At 38.5% G+C, this 21,060-nt stretch overlaps 3 protein-coding genes across 4 annotated transcripts in view; 2 read left to right on the top strand and 1 right to left on the bottom strand.

The window, feature by feature from the left end:
- LOC113673014 (solute carrier family 41 member 1) overlaps positions 1-6,629 on the top strand; it is a 7,602-nt gene extending 973 nt beyond the window's left edge. Inside the window, exons 2-9 of the mRNA XM_027189361.2 lie at positions 391-498; positions 1,000-1,071; positions 1,752-2,043; positions 3,103-3,262; positions 3,560-3,633; positions 4,271-4,399; positions 4,999-5,147; positions 5,560-6,629. Coding sequence (XP_027045162.2) covers positions 391-498; positions 1,000-1,071; positions 1,752-2,043; positions 3,103-3,262; positions 3,560-3,633; positions 4,271-4,399; positions 4,999-5,147; positions 5,560-5,745 — 1,170 coding nt within the window. The 3' untranslated portion in view covers positions 5,746-6,629. The remainder of the gene's footprint in view (positions 1-390; positions 499-999; positions 1,072-1,751; positions 2,044-3,102; positions 3,263-3,559; positions 3,634-4,270; positions 4,400-4,998; positions 5,148-5,559) is intronic.
- On the bottom strand, positions 5,821-9,381 carry LOC113673013 (uncharacterized). The gene is made up of 2 exons (XM_027189360.2): positions 8,193-9,381; positions 5,821-7,783 (listed from the first exon to the last, which is right to left on the bottom strand). Exons 1-2 carry the CDS (start codon positions 9,078-9,080, stop codon positions 7,067-7,069), a joined length of 1,605 nt encoding a protein of 534 aa, XP_027045161.2. The 5' UTR covers positions 9,081-9,381; the 3' UTR covers positions 5,821-7,066.
- A 1,278-nt stretch (positions 9,382-10,659) lies between these two features.
- LOC113676495 (uncharacterized) lies at positions 10,660-20,303 on the top strand. 2 transcript variants are annotated; one of them, XM_089206351.1, is made up of 14 exons: positions 10,660-10,947; positions 11,901-12,020; positions 12,361-12,471; positions 13,073-13,184; positions 14,048-14,147; positions 14,690-14,745; positions 15,375-15,430; positions 16,298-16,423; positions 16,817-16,911; positions 17,145-17,241; positions 17,339-17,442; positions 17,636-17,751; positions 18,184-18,274; positions 18,829-20,303. In XM_089206351.1, the coding sequence occupies exons 1-14, from the start codon at positions 10,788-10,790 to the stop codon at positions 18,988-18,990; spliced, it is 1,506 nt and encodes a 501-aa protein (XP_089062477.1). In that variant the 5' UTR covers positions 10,660-10,787; the 3' UTR covers positions 18,991-20,303. The 2 variants fall into 2 exon arrangements, with proteins under 2 accessions (XP_089062477.1, XP_089062476.1); XM_089206350.1 differs by having other exon boundaries at positions 10,712-10,947; positions 11,898-12,020.
- The last annotated feature ends 757 nt before the right edge of the window (positions 20,304-21,060 follow it).

Genomic DNA, 21,060 nt, shown 5'->3' with positions numbered 1-21,060 from the left:
GTGATGTTAGGGTGTAAGGGGTTAACCATTTAACTCCCAGATCAAATTTGTAATTCTCCTTACTGTCAACTATACAATTCTTATAATGTTACTTCTGAGAATGTAGTACTGGATCAACTAATTATCCCCAAATTCATATTTTTCTTTATTCTCATCACTTATCTGATTGATATTGTATTGTTACTGTTAGGAGAAATTCTGTCTTGGTCACACATGGGAGTTAAAGGGTTAATCAATTTTATGAATTCTCATCTTGCCTCTTCAATTTATCAGTCAGCTTTCCAAGAACATAAGAATTTTATCAATCACAAATAAGCATTTTTTTACTGGATTAATTACAACGCAGAATTTTTTTTCTTAAGCCCTCTTTTGTTACCTTTTTTCTTTCAGCATTGGCAAGTTTACAAAGACATTTCAGAAATTTTCATTTTGGTTCCTGCTCTTCTTGGATTAAAAGGAAATCTAGAAATGACATTGGCATCAAGGCTTTCAACTGCGGTAAGTAAATGAAAAGATCACAATACAGGTTAGCAACAATATAAGGTTGATTATTAGTCTGGAAGAGTCAAAAGTGTGCTGGACTCTGGATCAAAAAGTCTGTGATTAAGCCTATTTTTTCTTCATTGAATTTTGTGCTTAGTTGAGACAGGTAACACTTCAACCCCCAGAAGTGATTAACATGTAACTTCTCCCTATAATATCCCTACATTATCCCACAAACAGGTAATGAGAATACTCAAACTTATCAGGTAGAAGTTGTTATCTTGATTTAACACCAAATTCTTATAACTAATTTGCAAGGAAATATAGTAGCTAGTGGGGAGAATTGACAATCAGATCTTGGGAGTTAAAGGATAAATAGTTCAGATTACTTTATGAACCACAATTTATTTTTATGTCACATTTAATACAATGTTGTTGAGTAAATGTGTTCAAATTTGTTTATTGTCAGAATCTAAGGGATGTTTCAAACATTCATTATTTTTTTTTGTTTCCAAGGCAAATGTAGGAAACATGGATTGTACAAAACGGCAATGGAAATTGATAGGAGGAAACCTTGCATTGATACAGGTTTGTTTATCTTTAAAACAACTCCTGGTACCTAGCCTTTTCTGTTCGTGACCAACTGGAGTTTTCCATACTCTTGATGAAAATATGGCAGTTGGCCCTGATTGAGTTACGCAATAGCAAGGCAAGTAAGGCCTTGGGATGTATTTCGAGAGCATGGCTCTTGAAAAGTTATGCGAAATTGTCCATCTACTGTGTTCTACTTCCCTATGAGTTGTACCATCAGAGGGAAGCAAAATCTTCTACCAAAGAGGAGGTTTCAGTTTCACTGTTTGTCTCAGAGGAGAAAACAGTTGGGCATTGCTACTTGTAAATGCCTTCAAGAAATGCAACATGCAGCTTGCTTTCTGGTTGAGTTTGTTGTCAGAACATTGCACCATCCCTGCTTGCAAAGGCTGCTCTTGCACAGCCAATCAGCACCCATGTTCACTTCAGTACTTATTTGTTAACTCTTTAAACCCTAAGAGTGACTAGCATCTAATTTCTCCTTACAGTATCACCCCTGAATCACATATTAAGGTCATGAGAATAACAGAAATGATCACTAACAAAAGAAGCCTTTGATCGGTAAACAAATTCTCCTTGTCAGCACCTTAAGAAATGTATAAAGAACAGTAAGGAGATTATGCATACTGATGTTGGAGTGGAAATGGTTTAAAAAGTGATGTGTTTTTATGCTTTAGGTTCAGGCCACTGTAGTAGGAGCACTGGCGTCATTTGCTGCAGTAGTCATGGGATGGATACTTGACGGGGAATTCAACATTCATCATGCCACTCTGCTCTGTGCCAGCAGTTTGGTTACAGCAACATTAGCCAGTTTGATTCTTGGCTCTGTGATGGTTGCAGTTGTTCTCAGCTCCAGAAAATTTAACATTAATCCTGATAATGTAGCAACGCCCATTGCAGCTAGTTTGGGAGATCTCATCACACTTGCACTTTTGTCTGCAATTAGTCGATTCCTACACAGTTGTATTGGTAAGTTTTGGTTAAATAGTGATGTGAATTCATTCTATCATTAAATACCCTTTAACTCCCAAGATCTGTTATTAATTCTCCTCTCTATCTGCTACACATTTTGTTGTAAATAAATGATGAGAATTTGGTGTTGAATCAAGATAACAACTTCGACCTGATAAGCTTGATTATTCTCTTTACCTGTTTGCTGGATAATGGATGGATGTTTTAGGGAGAAGTTACATTTTAATCACCACTGGTAGTTAAAGGCTTAAAACTTGATACACTATAGGTTCTGGTAATAATTTGTAATTTCTAAATATTGACAAGAAAGCTTTCTAGAAATGCATTGATGTTCAAAAGTCTGGAAATAGCCCCTTTTATGTTCTTGACAGTGTTTTTTTTCCAATTTAACCTCAACCAAAATTGCTTGCAACTTCAAAAAAGGGGTTATTCTTTTTAAGGTATTTTTTTCTTTAAACAGAGTAGAGATGGAAAAAGCAAATTTCTCATTAAACAGAAAAGAAATAGTGAAAATAATTTCATAGATGGAAGAATTTTGCGTGTCTGATTTTCAGTTTGTTTTCAAGTAGACCAAATGATAAGCAATATCTTGACCCTTTCCCCTCCCAAGATGGCACAAGTAATCCTCCTAAAGTACTGTTTGCCATAAAATTCTTATGATGTTAGTATGGAGAATTTTGTTATTAAATCCACTAATATGGTAATCCTCTTATATTTTTCATTATTTCTTTCTCATCACTTGTCTGTGTGATATTGTATTGAAATTGTAAGGAGAAATTCTGTCTTGGTCACTAATGACTGTTTAAGGATTGAGACAAGTTTTTTTTTTAGGAGTAACTGTGATTTGGATTGAGTTGAAAGCATACTAAAGAACGGCCTTTCATTTCTTAGATTCTGATTCTGTCTGCTTAATAGTGTATTGATATTGTAAGGAGAAATTTTGTCTTGGTCACTCGTGGTGGTTTACTAGTTGAGGCAGGTTTTTTTATTTTTTACAAGTAACTCTGATTCAGATTGATTTTAACGCTGGCTAAAGAACGACCTTTCATATCTTAGATTCTGAAGATGGCACCCATCATTGGATAGCACCTGTCATCTGTTTGGGATTCTTCCTCATTCTCCCCCTGTGGGTGTACATCACACATCACAATACCTTCACACATGACGTACTCTACACGGGGTGGACCCCTGTTCTTAGCGCAATGGTCATTAGCAGGTAATGTTATCATGGTAGTTTTTGCCATCTCGCTGGTGAAGGGGGGGGGGGGGGGAGATTGCCTGCGCCAAACTTTGTCTCTCTGCGCAGAAGAGCTGATCTTCTATGGTACACTTAATTTATGGTTATGCTCTATGACATCCGAGTCGGAATGTCGTATAAGACAGAATAAGAAAATTATACAGAATTAATATTTTACTTTATTACTAATATTTTTACTTTACTTTCTCCACGTTTTCTTCACCGAGCTGATTTTTTTAACAACATAAAATTTGGGTTTTCTCTTTATGTTTGCAGCTCTGGTGGTCTCATTCTGGACTATGCAGTGGATAAGTACCATGGAATTGCAGTCTTTAGTCCAGTTATGAATGGTAGGTTTCTCGTTCATGACGTACGGACCTTGCTGCGCCCGGTCTGTGCGTCATGACCTCAAGTCAAGTCACCCATCCCAGTGGCCTTTCCACTCAGTTAATAAATTCATATTAATATACAATTTTCTCGGCCGATGTGATAACTTTTCTATTGGTTTCACGACACTCAGTCGTAAAGCGCTCTATTTTGCATAGAAATCATAATAAGTTATACTATATTTCTAAGGATTGGGTGAAACTTATGTATTCGAACGCTTTCAGTCAACATGTTCAGGTGAGTTGAACAGTCGAATCAAGAGAAGTTCATTGCAACCCTAGTCACGTAAAACCTTGTTAGTAATGTACATGAAAAAAATTACGCGCTTCTAATTGGCTGAAACGAGAGCAAATTACAAAAAGCGTGCGCATACTTCTAAAATTTTGTCGGTTTTGACTTTCTGTGATGTCATTTCATGTTCGTTATTAACAAGCAACAACATGATTTCTCTTTCATCTTATTTGATGTAATAGTTACTTGTAAATTTTTAAAGACTACAAATTGCACTTGGCGTACGGGCAAGTGAAAAATTGCACTCTGTACTTCTGAAATAGAGCTTGTTTTGAATAGTTTAAACGAGAGTGCGCATCGTTTTTTAAGGTGTTGGAGGCAATTTGGTCGCTGTTCAGGCAAGCCGGCTTTCAACTGGTCTGCACCAACTTGGCAAACCTGGTGAGGTACAAGAATCAAGTAAATTCCGTGGCTGCGTTGATACGTTTTTTGGATCAGGTATGCGTGATTCTGCATTAGCGCCTTACACCCTAACATCAGTCGGCATATTTTCCATACTGTTCTCTATACATTACCAAGGGTGCTGACAAGGAGAAGTTGTTAAACAATCAAGATTTTCTTTAGTTGGTGATCATTTCCTTTATTCTCAAGACCTTAATGTGTGATTCGGGGGTAATAATGTACTTGGAGAGACTGTACGCCAGTCACTCATAGGGACAAAGAGGGTCCCCTATACTTTTTACATGAAATGTGATTGAGCGATTAATTTTTCCTCGTGAATCGTGGTTAAAGATGATAAGATCCTTTTATGTTTGCATGAATGAATTTTTTTTTCAATTTAAACGTGAGCTGTGATTTAAGACCTGAATTAAATGTGATTCCTGAACCATTTCGTTTTGCGTGGGGTATAGGGGACCGTCATGTTTCAGTTCATCAGTTCCCCTAGTGCCCTTGTCAGATTACATGGATGTACGAAAGCGTTTTTTTTTTCCTTTTTGTTGTCTGAGACTTAGGAATAGAGTCTTTTTATTGGCTCCCTGGAGAACTATAGATAGTCTATCAGATAAAAATTTTCATCAATTTTTTCCCCATCCTAGGAGTGCACGCTCGGACCACTCGTGTGTTGCTATTCATGGTTATTCCTGGAAATCTGATATTTTTGTACACAATCCGTGTACTACAGGCGGGACATACAACTTTAACGCTAATGTTCACTTCTGGCTATCTACTGGCTGGTCTGATACAGGTATTTGTTAACTAGGAGCTCAGGAGTTATCCTTCTTGTCTCGAGCATAGATATCTGTATGAGTCGCCCTGAAAATTGAATCGAAGCTCAAATTTTTTACCGTTAAGTAATAGCGAATCCTATGGTGAGCCAGGTTCATATGTGACGAGCGTCTCGCTTACTGCTTTGATCGACGTGCTTATGAAAGCCTTTTCAAGGCGTTCAGTTAAGCCTGGTCTTTACTAGCCCCCCCTAGTACCTCGGTTAAGCATGTGCCCACGAAATTCGAACTGCTAACAGGCTCGAATCATCATTGAAACTCAGATTTACTCATTGCCCTACTCCTCCGTCCCACGAGTTACAAATATTTTCAATAAATCTCTAATTACTAGTGCACTGTTTTTCAAGGACATTCCCCAACTTCGTTTCGCAGGTCGCCATTCTTCTCCTCACAGCCGATTGGTTGGTTCACTGGATGTGGAAACAAGGCAAAGATCCCGACAACTACAGTATCCCTTACTTAACTGCGCTGGGTGACTTACTCGGCACCGGGCTCCTGGCCGTGTCGTTCCATCTTTTGTGGCTCGTAGGGGACCGCGACGCTGACGTGGGAGATTAGCGGGAACATTCCGTAAATTAATATATATGTCATATACGCTAAATCAATTATCATATTTAAGGAGAAGGATATAGATTCCCCAGGAACCATGTAACTTTTATCGCCGCCGTTACAAAGTACATACGAATTTATGAATCTCAAAGCTTTGCGAGATTCTAAAGGAAAATCTAACCTTTCTAAAATTGTCCTGGAATTTGATAGAGATATTACATGAAAGCCGCCATTTTGAATGTTGCTCAGCAGCCTGACCGCTGACTTGTTTTTCCGTTTGAACCATCAAAAGCTACACAAAAATACGTTAGTGACCAAATAGTCATATTTTTGCGATGACCCAAAAAGTGGCTGCGTTTTTAGTCGATTTTGAAGCACTTTTGAAGAGGATTTTCGAACGGTTAGGTTATGCTTTACAATCACGAAACGCGGAGATGTAAATTATCCGTTGTCTGGAGCATACATCTCCGCTAAAATACATTTTTTCATATGTTTTTGTGTGGATACGTTGTGCGTTCATTGACAAATTTTCGGCGTTGCGCCCAAAGATAAATTAAGTAAACAAAAGTTTTTTTCACTTCATCGAAATGTTGTATTTAACTGAAATAAAGTTATAAAATTTCCACCCATCATTTCAAAGAATGAAATTACAAATTTAAATGAAAATTGATATCTATTAAGAGTGCTTTTTATAAGATTCTTTACAATGTGAGGTATTTCTGAAATCTGAGTATTATCTTTCCAATAAAGATACCACCCGGTAAATAAAACGAATATATTTTGTAGTTTAATAGCAGTTTACTATATCTGCAGGTACTATAAGTTTAAAACCTTTACCTGTCCTCCAACTGTTAACTGCTGAAATAAAGATATCTCTGAGGAGCAAGGAAAAAGACCTTTTAACATCATGTCAGGATTTTGTTAGACATTCTGCACTTTCGTTCTTTCCGTGTTGCAACATTGTAAAACTTCAGTAGTTATTGAAACTTATTTAGCTTCCGTAACATCACATCGTGCGGGTCAAAAAAAATAAAAAAGTAAAAAACCGCGTCGAATTCAAGGAGGGAGGCGCACTCCTAGAGTTCCCTGGGGTGTGGTAACATCGATTCTTTATTTCACTGATTTGTTTTTTCGACTTGCGCAACGGACTTCGCCGAAAACGAAGAACAACTTGTGTTCTACACATAAACAGTTGCTAGAAGTGTCTCAGGGATATTTTGGCAGAAGTCCAAAAATTCATGAAAATTACATACCCATGAGTCACAAAACCTTTAGGTCACGCAGTCTCAGTCACGCATTTCCATAAAATTTTAAGTTCTAAAGGCTAAATTTAATTATTGTTAAATTTAAGCATCTGCACACTTCTCGACAGAATGCTATCCTCTCCACATGTCGCCACGATCTTCTTGTCGATTGTCAAAGCAATGTCACGCGCACCTGAAACTGTTTTAATTGACGATACTTGAGTTCCGTCGGGGCGAAGAATGCGAATCTCGCGCGGGATCCCGTGGTAAGCCAACAAAGTGTTGTTTGACTTGTCAAGAGCGAGCCTGATTGGATACGTGATATCAATTCCCATGTTGTCTCGTTGGCCCAAATTATGCTTGTCCTCATCGAAGGTCTGCAATAAGGAGCCCTTTTCGTCGAACACCTTGATGGCGGTTTTGTTTTTAGAGCCATCGGAGTCAATAACGTAGAATTTCCCATCAAAGAAAATTGCCTTCCCTGGACTGGCAAGATGTTCTCCACCAAGCTCCATTTCAAGACTGTATTCCTCTTTGTCATCCGCATTGTAGACTTGAATGCAAGGGCGGGTTCCATTGCACGTCACCAAGATGCGTAGATTATCATCCACGGATATGTTGCTGAAGCTGATGTCTTCATCATCATCAACCTCCACAAGAGAGCGGATGAATCGGCCGGTGATGTCAAACATCTGGATGCTTTGAGGTCCCTCAAAAGGCCCATCGGATACGATGATGTTGTTGTCGGGAAAGAAGAAGACTCCATCGGGACATTCCATGGACCCCTCGCCATCCTCGCCAATCTGCAGGTAGCAGTTTTTAAGAAATGAAAACAACTTTATTTATTTTCAAAATGGGGGGAATGGGGAGGGGTGCGCTGTGCTGATGGGGGGGGGGAGGGGAAAGGGGGAATGGCTTGATCACCGGGATCCGGGGTTCGGGGTTAAGAGTTCCCTTCAAACCCCCATCACTCCTTTTGGGTCTTTTTCTGACACCAAAATCCTAACAGCGGCAGGATCTTACATCACTACCCTATATAAAGTTTTAAAAAATTCATTCGTCTTGAAATATTCCCTTGCTTATCTAGGCTATAGATAAGTTTGGACTCCATCTTTCCCCCGCATCCCCCTCGTGATCACCACATCAAAATTTCCTGGATCTGCCCATGACCGCTATTTGCTTTGTAACATCAATTTGTAACGCGTGACTAACCTGACACAGAAACGACCCCTCCGGATTGAAAAGCCACACGCACTCGTTACCGTAGTCTGTGACAGCAATATGTCCGTTCTTGCCAACAGCTACAGCACCAGGATTGAACATGCTCTTAAATTGAAGAGGTACATTCAAGGCTCGAATCACCTCAGCTGCCTCGCGGTAGTTCGCGTCAGGAGTGGCTGTTTTGTTGCCAGACGGGGTGATACCGGCCGTGTTAAGCTCACTAAGAAGGGTGGGGGCCTTGCGATTGCCTTGAATGGCCGCTAAACCTTCTTCTTTGATGCTCTGCAAAATTTTCCGACTGGGCGTAAGATCAAGAAGAAAAATGGCTCTCTTCTTCTGTTCGCCCTCTGCCCCATTCATGGACAAGCTTCTTTTCTCTCTAGCCATTGCGTCGTCGATCTGTTTATAAAGCGCCTTTTCCTTTTCATCCAGCAAACTTCTTAGCTTTGCCATCATCTCTGAAAGCTGTTTTTTCATTCTTTCCTCTTGCTCTTGCAAAGGTGGGCCCGAATCTTCGTCAGTATTCCGCGTCTTTTTGCGCTCGGCCTTCTCGGGTTTTTCTTTTCTAGGTTCCCTTGGCTTTCGCTCGCTCCTCGTCTTGTTCTGGCCGCGATGAGCCTCTACGAGCCGCAAAACACGAAAATCTGTCGGCAACATTTTGATTCCTCCCATCGGAAGAGGTAATTCTTGGCCGTCAATGGGACAGTAGATCTTGAGAGCATTTTTCCCGGTCGCAGCATCGCACAGACAATCTTGACAGATCGTGTGCAAGCAAGGAAGTTGTTTGGGTTCATCTTGATATTCCTCATTGCAGACTGGGCATAAGAAACTGTCAGCTGAAGATGAACTACTCGTTCGCGCCTTCTGAAAAAAAGCCATTGCAAATAGAAGCCTTTTTACCCGATTTGTCCGGAATTCACTGTCTCTCGAGGACTCGTACGAAAATAAAATATTTTACCTTGTAAAGTTCAAGTGGGTTGTCGCTAATGATAAATATTTGTAATTATCCGGTTCGGTGACAAAACCTTTAGTATCACAATATGTCATCCAATCAAAATGACCGATAGTCTTTCGCTCAAAAGTCAATGGTTTGCATTAATTCCACACTTTCTGTTTTAAAACTGAGGGTGAAAGACTTAAACGTAAAGCCTCCGAGCGCCGTTAAAAGTAACATTTCATTACTCCAGAGTTGTAAGTTTATGCAGTTGTCGACAGGGGTTATAAAACGAACAGAATAATTAACGATTGAATATAATTTAATTGTTTCGACAGTGACTCTGGTGGGTCAGGCAAATGAAAACAAACCTTCGAATGGCATCGCAACAGTTCTTTTGATCGATCATTCGTTCTTCTTTATAATCAATTTCAACTGATTTTAGCTTATGTGCTAACCACAGGGAAACAACAGATACCAGATTGGCTTCACTTTTTGAACAAACTTCAACAGATGTGTAATTGCGTTACTGAGGGAGTCTCCTCAATAGACCGTTGAAACACGTATTAAGTTAGTTTGTTTACAGTATAAATTGCACGTAAAATTCCTATTAAGACTTTTCAAGCTTTTTTTTTCTGGTGAGAGCAGAGGATAAAGATATATTCTTGGCACCAGCTAAGAAAACAAAATTTTCAGCTGTTCGAAATCTTTCGGTAAAAAATGTTGAGTATTTGATAAGAAGGCAAAGTTGTGGTGAAGATAGGTGGGGGGGGGGTGGGGTGGGTGGGGAATTAAAATCTGTGTGAAACGAGTATTTGTATTTTACGTCACCTTTCAGGACTAACATGTTTAAAAAGGATTGTGCTCTAAAAATACTTCTTCTCGTATAATTATGCTATTGAAGCTGTAGAATGCGAAATATTTACGATATTCTTACGAACACGTGGGATATTCATACAATCAGTAAATCTGGGGCGAGTGTAAGAAGGGAGAGTGAGACTGTCTCGCTTCTCGTGATGCTTCCAAGAGGCTCGCGCGTGTACGGTTAATAATACTAGCCCTTAGTGTATACTGAGCTTCAGGTTTATCATAATCAGTATGGAGTCACACCTTGGCTCACGAACATGTATTAGTTTTCCAGCTGGGCTTTCTCGACAAACAAGATTTTACCAGCTGGAAAGGAATTTTATTGCTCGACCAAGGAGGACGAAGTTCGGTTTTAATTGGACCTCATGAGAATATCAACTGCTGATATTCTCTCCCTGGACCTCTAACACCTGCATGCCCCCCCGTACCATCAGCCCGAAGGTAAACCAAAAGTGAAGGCTTGGGTTAGTGAGGCCTTCGAGATCTTTTCATCTTCCTTATGATTTCTTACAACGTAATTAACTTCAGGTGAAATGTTGCAACGTCCGACAAATTCCTCGAGAAGTACCCAGAACAGAGCTGCTTTACCCCACCCCTCCCTTCCCCGTCTTCCTCTAACGAGCCCCTCCTACTCCCCTCCCTCTCCCCTCCTTCTGCGATTCACAAGAACGCTTCGTGTGCGCGCTTAAATTGCGCGGTTACCAATTTCCAGATGGGTCAGCATTAGATTCCATCCACCAGAATATTAGCAATTATTGATATCAGATAATTTAGGTGAGGAAGACATGTTGGGGTTTAAGATGGCGGCGGTTCTCTCCGAAGAATCGCACTTGAAAGATACTGACGAAATACAAGAGAATGGAGATGACGAAGTTGAAGACATACAAGAAGCTGGCGGAGATTCTGTGAGCAAAAAGAGAAAGAAGAAGAAGAAAAAGAAGAAGGGTCAGTTGTGTTAATTACACACGCAGAGAATCGTTTATAATGTGATTACAAAACCGATACAAAAATATCAACTGAAAACAAAATGACATGCGTGTGCCACTCTTATGCCCTGTTCAAACGGTCGTGATAGTTAATGATAGTCAATGATAGTTGCAACTTTCATTCCCTATCGTTGACTATCATGGTTTAGTTCAAACGGCACAATAATTGATGATGGTTGACGAAATCACGCGATGAGATCGCGTATTAGTAAACAAATATGGCGCGCGCTGAGGTCGGCAATTTCGGTGGCATTTGAAATTTTAGTCAAGAAGTTGCGATTTGAAGATAATGAAGCTAAGCAGAAGACGATGAGAATGAAATACGAGATAATCTGCGAAATTTTGATGGCTATTTAAGTCATTTTCAATTTCGGTTTGAGCCCGTTATTGGCAAACGATAATTTTTGCAGGCTCAGCATTGGGCCTGCATGGACATTGGAGTGGTTGGGGGAGGGACTAAGAGTGCCTGTTGTTGCTTGTTGTTGCGTTGGCACCTGGAATAAAAAAGGGCCAGATGGACCATGTTGAAGATGTGAAAAAGCTGTAGCACGCTTCCTTATTGAGTCATGCTTTATTCACTTGATTTAACGATTTTACCACAACACTTTGGTTAACTCCCACTCACAATTTTCGGCTTATTAAAAAAAACTACACACTGAACACCCTGGTTTAAGCTTGTGGAACAGTACTATACATGGGGTGATAAAACACATGCTGCAAACATGTTTGTTTGGCCATGTAAAGATGAACAAAATCACTTCAAATTATCAATCTAATTAAGAATAAGTAACGTATTGTACAGTTTCCAACAGCTTCTTGACATTCCTAGTGGTGTCATGTTATGGAAACCAGGAGAAGCTCCAGCTAGATTTACTAGTAAGTTTATTAGCTGACTGTACTTTTATACAACAGGAGGTGGTGAACAAAATGGTACAGAACATACTAATGGTGAAGCACTGAATGGAGGGGAAGCAAAAGACTCCTCAGCACCTGCTACTGAACCAGAAGCAAATGGAGAGCAGGATAATGCAGGTAACTTATCACATTGTACTCCATCTCTCTTGGCCTGAGTGTAATTCTTGTGCTTGTGCTCAAAGTCTTTAATAACCCTTCAACTCCCATGAGTGACCAAAACAGAATTTCTCCTTACAATATCAATACAATATCAACCAGATAAGTAATGAGAATAAAGAAAAAAGGGTTAATTATTACCCTAATTTGAGCCTATGGACCAACTTTTAACATCTGACAGATGAACTTTTACTAACACAGCGACACACTGACACATTTTTGAGCCAAAGAAAAAAAAAAAAGCAATAAATTGCCTCCCCCCCAAAATACAACTAGTTGATTATGTTTCTTGTACACACAGATGGTGAAGAATTACAAGATGGAGAGACCAGCAACACAACTTCTACAAAGAAGAAGAAAAAGAAAAAGAAGAAGTCAGCAGGAGCAAAAACAACAGAAGGGGAAGGCCAAAGTAATAAAAAAAACTTTTTATCCCTAACCAGTTAGAGTAAACTACTGAGATTTAAGGGAAGAAAACGGACCCCTAAACTCCCAAAATCTAACTGTTAATTCTCCCCATTAGCTGCTACAAATTTTGTCATTAATTAGTTTTGAGAATTTGGTGTTACATCAAGATGACTTCTACCTGATATTAAGTTAAGTTTTCTCACTACTTGTTTGGTGGATGCTATATGGAGATTATAGAGAGAAATTAAGTATCAAACACTTCTGGGAGTTAAAGGGTTACTGAATTCCATGAATTCCAAAAGATTAATTGGGATTATTTCTGTCTTATTTTTGTTGTAATTGATTGGATTCTAGAGACAACTATCCTGATTCAAGCCCAGGAGTGGTCAGGGTGTTGTGTTCTTTAGAAAAACCCTTAACTTTCATAAAGCCTTTGTCCACCTGAGAGTTTTATTGGGTTGCAGCAAAACGCCAGAGAACCCTGAAAAAATGTGGGATGGAGTGAGTGTGGCAGCACAGGGAGCAATAAGCTGATCAGAAAGATGACCATGTAACCTTTCAAAGTAGTTAGTAATGATTATAATTTTGAATCTTCCAAATATCAGATGGTACTTCCCCCTCTGCCAGGGAGCAGACTGATCCTCCTACTGTGGCCATATCAGAACTTTTCCCAAATGGCAACTTTCCTGTAGGACAAATAATGCATTATAAGGATGAGTAAGTATAGTGAATTATTTATTGTTATTCTAACTCGATGAAATAAATTTTTCTGTGATCATCAATAAGAAGGGTGTCTAAACAATGGCCAGTAGTGTTTGAGTTGTAAATTTAACCCTTTCACTCCCACAAGTGACTAAGACAGAATTTCTCCTTACAATATCAATACAATATCAAGCAGGCAGGTGATTAGAATAGAGAAGAATATCAATCATGGGATTATTAGTTGATCAAATACTAAATTCTCTGAACTAACATCATAAGAATTATATGGCAGATAGTAAGGAGAATATTACTGATTAGATCTTGGGAGTGAAAGGGTTAAATAGGAAAGGGTTATAAACTTGTTTTAAAATACAACTCTTGTTTTAGCTCCAGTCTTTTGGGATTTAACCCTTTCACTGCCAATATCTCAATATCATTTTTGTTCACTCTCAGTTACAATTTTCCTGTTAATTCCAGCTCTGAGACTTTGATCTAAATTCAAGCAACATCCTCTAGTTGTTTTTTTTTCTGCTCTTGCACCTTTCTGCTTGACAATGCTTTGATGCGGCAAAGAAAGATTACCTATTGGTCAATGACTCTTGGGAGCCAAAGGGTTACACCCTGATAACTTTTGATCATAGGATGTCTGTGGAATCTTCATCCAAGGGATTGAAGATTTACTGCTTCCATTTCCAATATCATACCACTCAAAATAATAATAATAAAACAGTTTATTCAAATGTCACCACACTTAAGCTACACACTGTATAACCTAATTGGATGTACTTTCCTTTTGTTCTCCCAAAGTACAAAACTGAAAGAAAAGGAAGCAAGTGAAATTTTTTTGTTACATTTTCAAATTTTTTTTTGCCCACTAGCAATCTGTGGCGTGAAACAAATGAAGAAAAGAGAGCCCTAGATCGAGCACAAAATGACATATACAGTGATGTGCGACAAGCTGCAGAAGCTCACAGACAGGTAATGAGACCAGACAGTCATTGTGGAGCTTGAGTGTACAAGACTTCTGGTAAAGTAAACTACACATGGCATGATGACAATAATACACCATTATTATGATAAGATGAATGCATCTTTTTTTTTACAACTGACTGTAACTTATAATCGCATACCATTTTACTGTATACCAGATATCCAGATATATTAGGATGTTTGTATTTAGCATCACTGATCAGTAAAATCTCCAGCTTCCATGCAGAATCCTGCTACTAGATTTTGACAGTGATGGAAACACTGATAAACCTGGCTAAATAATTCCAAACATACAATTTCAACTAGATGTAACTTAATTTATATAAAAACTTCAACTAGAAATAGGGAAACCAGCATGCTTTTTACAGGCATGATCTAGGATCTAAACTGAGGTGGCCAGGGTGAGACTTGATCCTGGTACTGTACTTCCTGATTGTGTTTGTAACACTCCCAGTACCTGATTGTGTTATGCTGTACCTCCTTCTCTTAGTTCCTTGTGCCTCTATTTTTTTTTTCTCTTTTTTCCTCAGGTCAGAAAGTATGTGCAAGGCTTTATCAAGCCAGGAATGACCATGATTGAGATTTGGTAAGGACAAAAGTTAGAAAATAAAATAAGGACCTGTGGTAGGGAAGGCATGTACACCATTCTGGATCATGTGATCTTAATTTGTTATTACCTTACAGACTTCATTGAATAGGAGAGACTGCCGGTACATGTAGTCTAGGGAGGATTTCCCATCAGATCTTCAGAGTTTAAGCCTTTGCCCCCCTAAGAGTGACCAGTGCCTAATTTTTCTTTACAATATCACACCTGAATCACGCATTAAGGTTACAAAAATAAAGGAAATGATCACTAACAAAAGAAGTTGTTGATTGCTAAACAAATTCTCCTTGCCAGAACCTTAAGAAATGTATAGAGAACAGTATGGAGAATATAGATACTGATGTTAGGGTGTAAAGGGCTGAGGGTTAAAGATTTTGCAATAGCCATGCCTAGAAAAGCATTGATTAGAAAGTGAACAGTCATGTCTCTTAAGAATTTTGCAAGTAGCTTTATATGCTCAGTAATATCTTTTATGGTACTAGATCTCTCCTTGATTATAACATATTAATTGTTGTACTTTTTTCGGCTGGGCAGGGAATAGAGGACACGTTGTACTTTCCTGTTTTTGCTCTATTTTAACTACTTGTGGTTTATTTTCCCTTTTTTCGCAGTGAAAAATTGGAGGGAGCTTCTAGAAAACTCATAAATGAAAACAAACTCAAAGCAGGTGAGTGATTTTACTTATTAACTGGTAAATGTTTTATTTTCAATCATTTGGTACATGATTTGAAATGGTAAAACTTATTTACTGCCTGTGTTTTGTGGAGTTACAAACAGTCATTACTGGGGCCAGCCAAAGGCTGGAACCGGTCATAAAATGCTGTCTGTTCCTTTCGTTTTTTCAATGTCTCATTTCCAGGGCCCCGCTTTCTGCTGTGACAAAATCGTTGTCATAGTAACTTTGGTATTACAATTTTTTTCTCAAAAGAATATTTGTGATAAAATAGACTTTCATATCGTGCGACAAACTTGGTGATGTAAAGAACCCTTATGCATGCTAGTCTAAACGTGGGTTACCAAGGCAAAAGTGGCCCCGGTAAAATTCACGAAGTGATTCTCGTTAATCCTTAACACCCTCAGACTGGTATTCATTCAAAAGTCATAGATTCTCCCCACCGTTCTCTTTACATTCCCTGTGGTACTGACAAGGGGAATATGTTTGACAATCTGGAGCATCTTAAATGGCTGATTGTTTTCTTTATTCTCATGGCCTTTACTTTTGATGTAATGGTGATGGTGTACGGAGAACTTAGAAACCAGGAAGTAGGTGATGCTGCGTCAAAAAAGTCACAGGGCCATATTCAGTCTGTGTTTCTCTTAAGTTTTTTTTATGAGGGCCCCATTGAACAATCCCCACTGAAAACTGCTGTGGTGGCGAGTTGGGCTCCCTTGTTAAATATTATCATCATTATCATCATCATCATCATTATTATTATTATTAATATTATTATTATTAAGTTTAACTGCATCACTGAACAGACATCTCAAAATAGAAGAGCATGTCTTATAATTAAGATCTTTTTTGTTTCTCTAGGTTTGGCTTTTCCCACTGGATGTTCCCTGAATCACTGTGCAGCTCATTACACTCCTAACGCTGGTGACAAGACAGTTCTACAGTATGATGATGTCTGCAAAATTGATTTTGGAACTCATGTGAATGGTAAGGTTAGGGTTGCATGGGGGCTGGGGAATCTGGGTGCCTCTCTCCTTCTCCCATCGGAAGTTAGGGGTTTTTTACTTCTTGCCGGACACCAAAATTATTGTAATGACAGGATGGCATGTTAGTACATATTATGGAGAATTAAAAACTTACTTGTCTTGGAATATTTGGCTTGTTACATGGCTCTTCTGTATAACAAGTTCTCTATTCTGGATCAAAAGTTTTTTCGAGGGCCCAACCCCCCCCCCCCCTTTCCTCCTTCTCTCCTTCCCTCCCCCCCTCCCCCCCCTTCTACCTGATAAAAAATTTTTGGATCAAAATTTCTTCATTTTTTCTTATTTCATTTTATTAGATTGTTTTGAATGATTAGTTTTTTTTATTCCCTCTTTTCAGGGAGAATCGTAGATTCTGCCTTCACTGTATCATTTAACCCCAAATATGACAACCTGCTTGCTGCAGTTAAAGATGCCACAAATACTGGAATAAAGGTGCAGTGTTAAATTCATTGTGTTCTTAATAGTTGTTTGTGTCTTTTTGTTTTGTTTTATTCTTGATGTGAATTCTCTACTAACTTCAGAATTTTGAATATGCTTATAGTCTATACAAGGTATCTCTCCAGATAATAACCAAAAGGGTGACTTTAAAGGAGACTAGTGTGTCTTGAGAAGAAAGAGAGACAATTCTAATAATTAAAACTGAAATTGTCTTTATTTATATACAGGAAGCTGGAATTGATGTGAGGCTTTGTGATGTTGGTGAAGCCATACAAGAAGTGATGGAATCTTACGAAGTTGAACTGAATGGAAAAACTTACCGAGGTGTGACTATTGTATTTTCAAAAAAAAAAAGTATCGTATCCAAAAGATAATTCTAGAGCCCTTTGCTAATTATAAATTGATATGTTTTACTCAACAGTGAGACCAATAAGGAATCTGAATGGTCATTCCATAACACCATACAGGATCCATGCTGGAAAAACAGTGCCAATAGTTAAAGGTGGAGAAGCTACAAAAATGGAGGTGAATTTGTGTTCATCGCATGATGTTGAAATGTTCTTTACCTTTTTGTGATTGTATTTTAAACTGGAATGTTTTATCTCTCTGCCTGCGTGTTATGTTTTTTGGCATTCATGAGAAACTATTGCATTGTTGACCATTTGGCACCATTTTGTGTCCCGATCACATCACTGACATGCAGGCTCTTTCACTTTAGGAGAATGAATTCTTTGCTATTGAAACATTTGGCAGCACAGGGAAGGGTGTGGTTCATGATGACATGGATTGTTCACACTACATGAAGAACTTTGAGGTTGGACATGTTCCTTTGAGGTAAGACTTGAAGCAACAAGGCCGTGGAATGAAAATAAAATAATTTGCTCCCAGAGACATCATAGAGCACAACCCAAACTTGATTTATTGGCATATGATGCTGGCATCTTATTAAGGCAAGTTCACATTACAAGCTCCCAATGGTTTATCCTACCAGCCATGGTTGATTTTGAGTTGAAGTGAACAGTGGGAGGGTGGGGTGGGGCAGACAAGATTTTTTATTACCCAATCCCCTCCCCCCTCCATCCTCTTTACTGGGCTCTCAGCCCTTCAGTACTAATTAATTTCTCTCTCCAGCTTTCCACTGCTATTAAAAAAAAAGTGGCAGCTATAATTATCACCAAGAAAATACTGAGCACTCTCTCACCAAAATCACACCTGCTCTGCAGGCTGTTGACCTATATCTCTTTTTCACAACTTTACATTCCTTAGGTTGCCCAGAGCTAAACAACTTCTGAATGTCATCAACGAAAACTTTGGCACCCTGGCCTTCTGTAGGAGGTGGTTGGATCGGCTGGGACAGGTACTTTCAATGATAGAATAGCATCTCTCTCTTGGCAGGACAATGATTGCATGTGTCAGATTTTATAAAAATTTAGAATGATCATATTATGAAATTTTGCTAATTGTTTCTGTTGCTTTGAGTGGTATCCTCTATAAAATGACAGCCTCTGCTACCAAAAACTATCAGGAAAAAGGCACACAAAAATGTGTCTCTCTCATTGGTTGAGTTCACGGCACCCTTTTGGTGATTGGTCTGAACTCTTTGCACATGACTTTGAACTTGGCAGATAAACAACCAATCAGCGACTGTTTCACTAAAGTCTTAAATCTTACTATTTTACTGCCCAAAAGGACTGACTAAACAACAGGATCAAACAAGAAAGCCTTCCTTATACTCTTGTCTTCTTGTTTTAAGTCTTTCATTGGATCTTTTTTTTGTAGCTTTTCATTGCACTGCAATCCACTTGTGGCAGAATGAGGACAATTTGCATAATCCCCTAAAACTAAAACCTGCTTACAGCTAGTACATGCCTGCCAAATTACTGTGCTCTAAGAATATTTTCTACCTTGCAGACAAAGTATCTTATGGCTCTGAAGAGCCTGTGCAATGCAGGAGTGGTTGATCCCTGCCCACCCCAGTGTGACATCAAGGGTTGTTACACCGCTCAGTTTGAGCACACAATACTGTTGAGGCCAACAGTGAAAGAAGTGATCAGCCGAGGAGATGATTACTAGGAGTTTTGTTTTAAACCCTTTTCACTTTCAAGATCTAAATATAACTTCTCAGCACTGTTGGCTACACATTCTTAGTAAGTAAGTAGTGAGGATCTGGTTTTTAATCAAGTAGTATCTGCTTGTTGATAATTTTCTTTCTTCTCATCACGACTGTTCTCAGAAGTGTATTGCACTTGTAAGGAGAATTTCTTTTTTGGTCACCACTGGGAGTGAAAGGGTTAATCCTATCTTAACTAACTTAAATACTTAAATTAAAGTAAGAAAACCAAAATTAATTTGCAACATCCTGGGAAGCAAGCAGACCATTTGGTCAGGAGAGGGGCTAGGAAAGTGCATTGGGTCTATTTAGCCTGTTCCATGCATTCAGCAAGAAAAATGGTCAGAAATATTTAATGGCACAATGATAATGGTAATGCAAAAAGGGAGATTTGGGTTGGGTCCTATTTATTATGTGTCTTTTCCAAACCTCTCGCTTCTTTTTTACGCCTCTGGTACTATCACATTTACTCTTGGACTTCATTTTACTAACTCAGTCTTACTCAGTGATGTCTGAAACTGGGACTGCAGCTAGGATCAATCAGAAACTATATATAATAATAATAATAATAATAATAATAATAAATATAATAATAACTTTATTTAAGTGTCAGTGTATTTTAGCTTTGCTGTGCTTATTGGGGACACTGTGAATAAGGAAACAAATATTGTAAATGAACAGAAACTCGTTAAAAACCCCAACTGGTAGGAGGCAGACCAGTTGGCTATTTACAAAGCGTGCAGGAGTTGAATTCGGGGCCACTGAAGACAAATCCATCCAGTGGCAGTGAGGAGGACTTGAACCCGGGACCTCTGGCTTACAAGTGCAGCGCCCTAACCACTAGGCCACGCTCGCCTCCTTAAACTAGAAACTAGAAACTAGAAAACTAGCTTTTATTTTCATTAGAATAAAAAATGTAATAGTTATGGCTGAAAAACCTAGAAACTGCTGTTGTTAATGTTCTAAACCAAGGTGGAATGATATGCTCAAGAAACAAAAAGGGAAAACCAAAACAGAAAAACTGAATTATCCTGTAATACCTCTTACTGATGCAGTACTGTAGAGGGTTTCTTAAGAAACTTTCCCCCCTTAATAGTATCAATGGTTTAGTTAATATATACTTGAGATTTAATATTCAGAGAGAGCAGTCTGACATTAACATAGGAAAACTTTGAGAGTAAATTTTAACAGGTAAACGCATCCTTTGCATTTGATTAAAAACGTAAACATGGTAATTAACAGAATTTGCAATAAATGTGTTACTTATTTTACACAAGCGAAGAGTGTGCTTATAAATTTAATTCTGTGTTGGGAGAGTTTTATAGTGTTTTTGTGCTTTCACTAGTTTCTGATTACCTTCTTTTTTGAACACAATGAGAATGAATTACTGCGGTAGCTTTGTTTTTCTTACATTAAATTATCAGTTGTAATGAAGGATTAGTTGACATATTGCTAAGAAACTAGCTAGACAACCTGCTGGCATACAGTCAGTATGCATATTCTCCAAACTGTTCTCTATGCATTTTATAAGATTCTGACGTGGAGAATTTGTGGCAGTCAAAGAGTCTTGTCCATGGTCATTTTCTTCATTCTCTTGACTTTAATGTTTGATTCAGGTGTGATGCTGTAAGGTGAAATTAAATGCATCACTTTTTGGGGTTAAAGAAGTTAATTAAATAGAGTTGTAAAGGCTCATCGGCACAGCCCCTTTTATAGCTGCTCCATAAAAGGATCAGAACTCAGTTCCTATTGGTTTACTGTAAAACAATCAACTTGGGTTCCTTGTGTGCTGATTTATTTCTTGTAAACTTTTTTGTAAACTTCTTTTAATGCAAACTTTCTTTGGGGTTTTAATTGACGATCATGCATGTGTTACTTTTACCTGACTTTCGACTACAGATAAATCACTGACAATTACACTATAAAGGTTGAGTCTTCCATTCTTCCCATATCACTGAAAAGACCACTCCCACAGCATTTCTGCTATCTCCTTGGGTGTGTTCATGAAAAAGATTAAGTTTCTTTAGTTCCCA

The sequence above is a fragment of the Pocillopora damicornis genome, chromosome 5 (genome assembly GCF_964200805.1).
Source record: "Pocillopora damicornis chromosome 5, jaPocDami1.2, whole genome shotgun sequence".
Taxonomy (NCBI): Eukaryota; Metazoa; Cnidaria; class Anthozoa; order Scleractinia; family Pocilloporidae; genus Pocillopora; species Pocillopora damicornis.
Note: the sequence above shows the minus strand (reverse complement) of the source record. Positions and strands in the feature narration are given on the sequence as shown.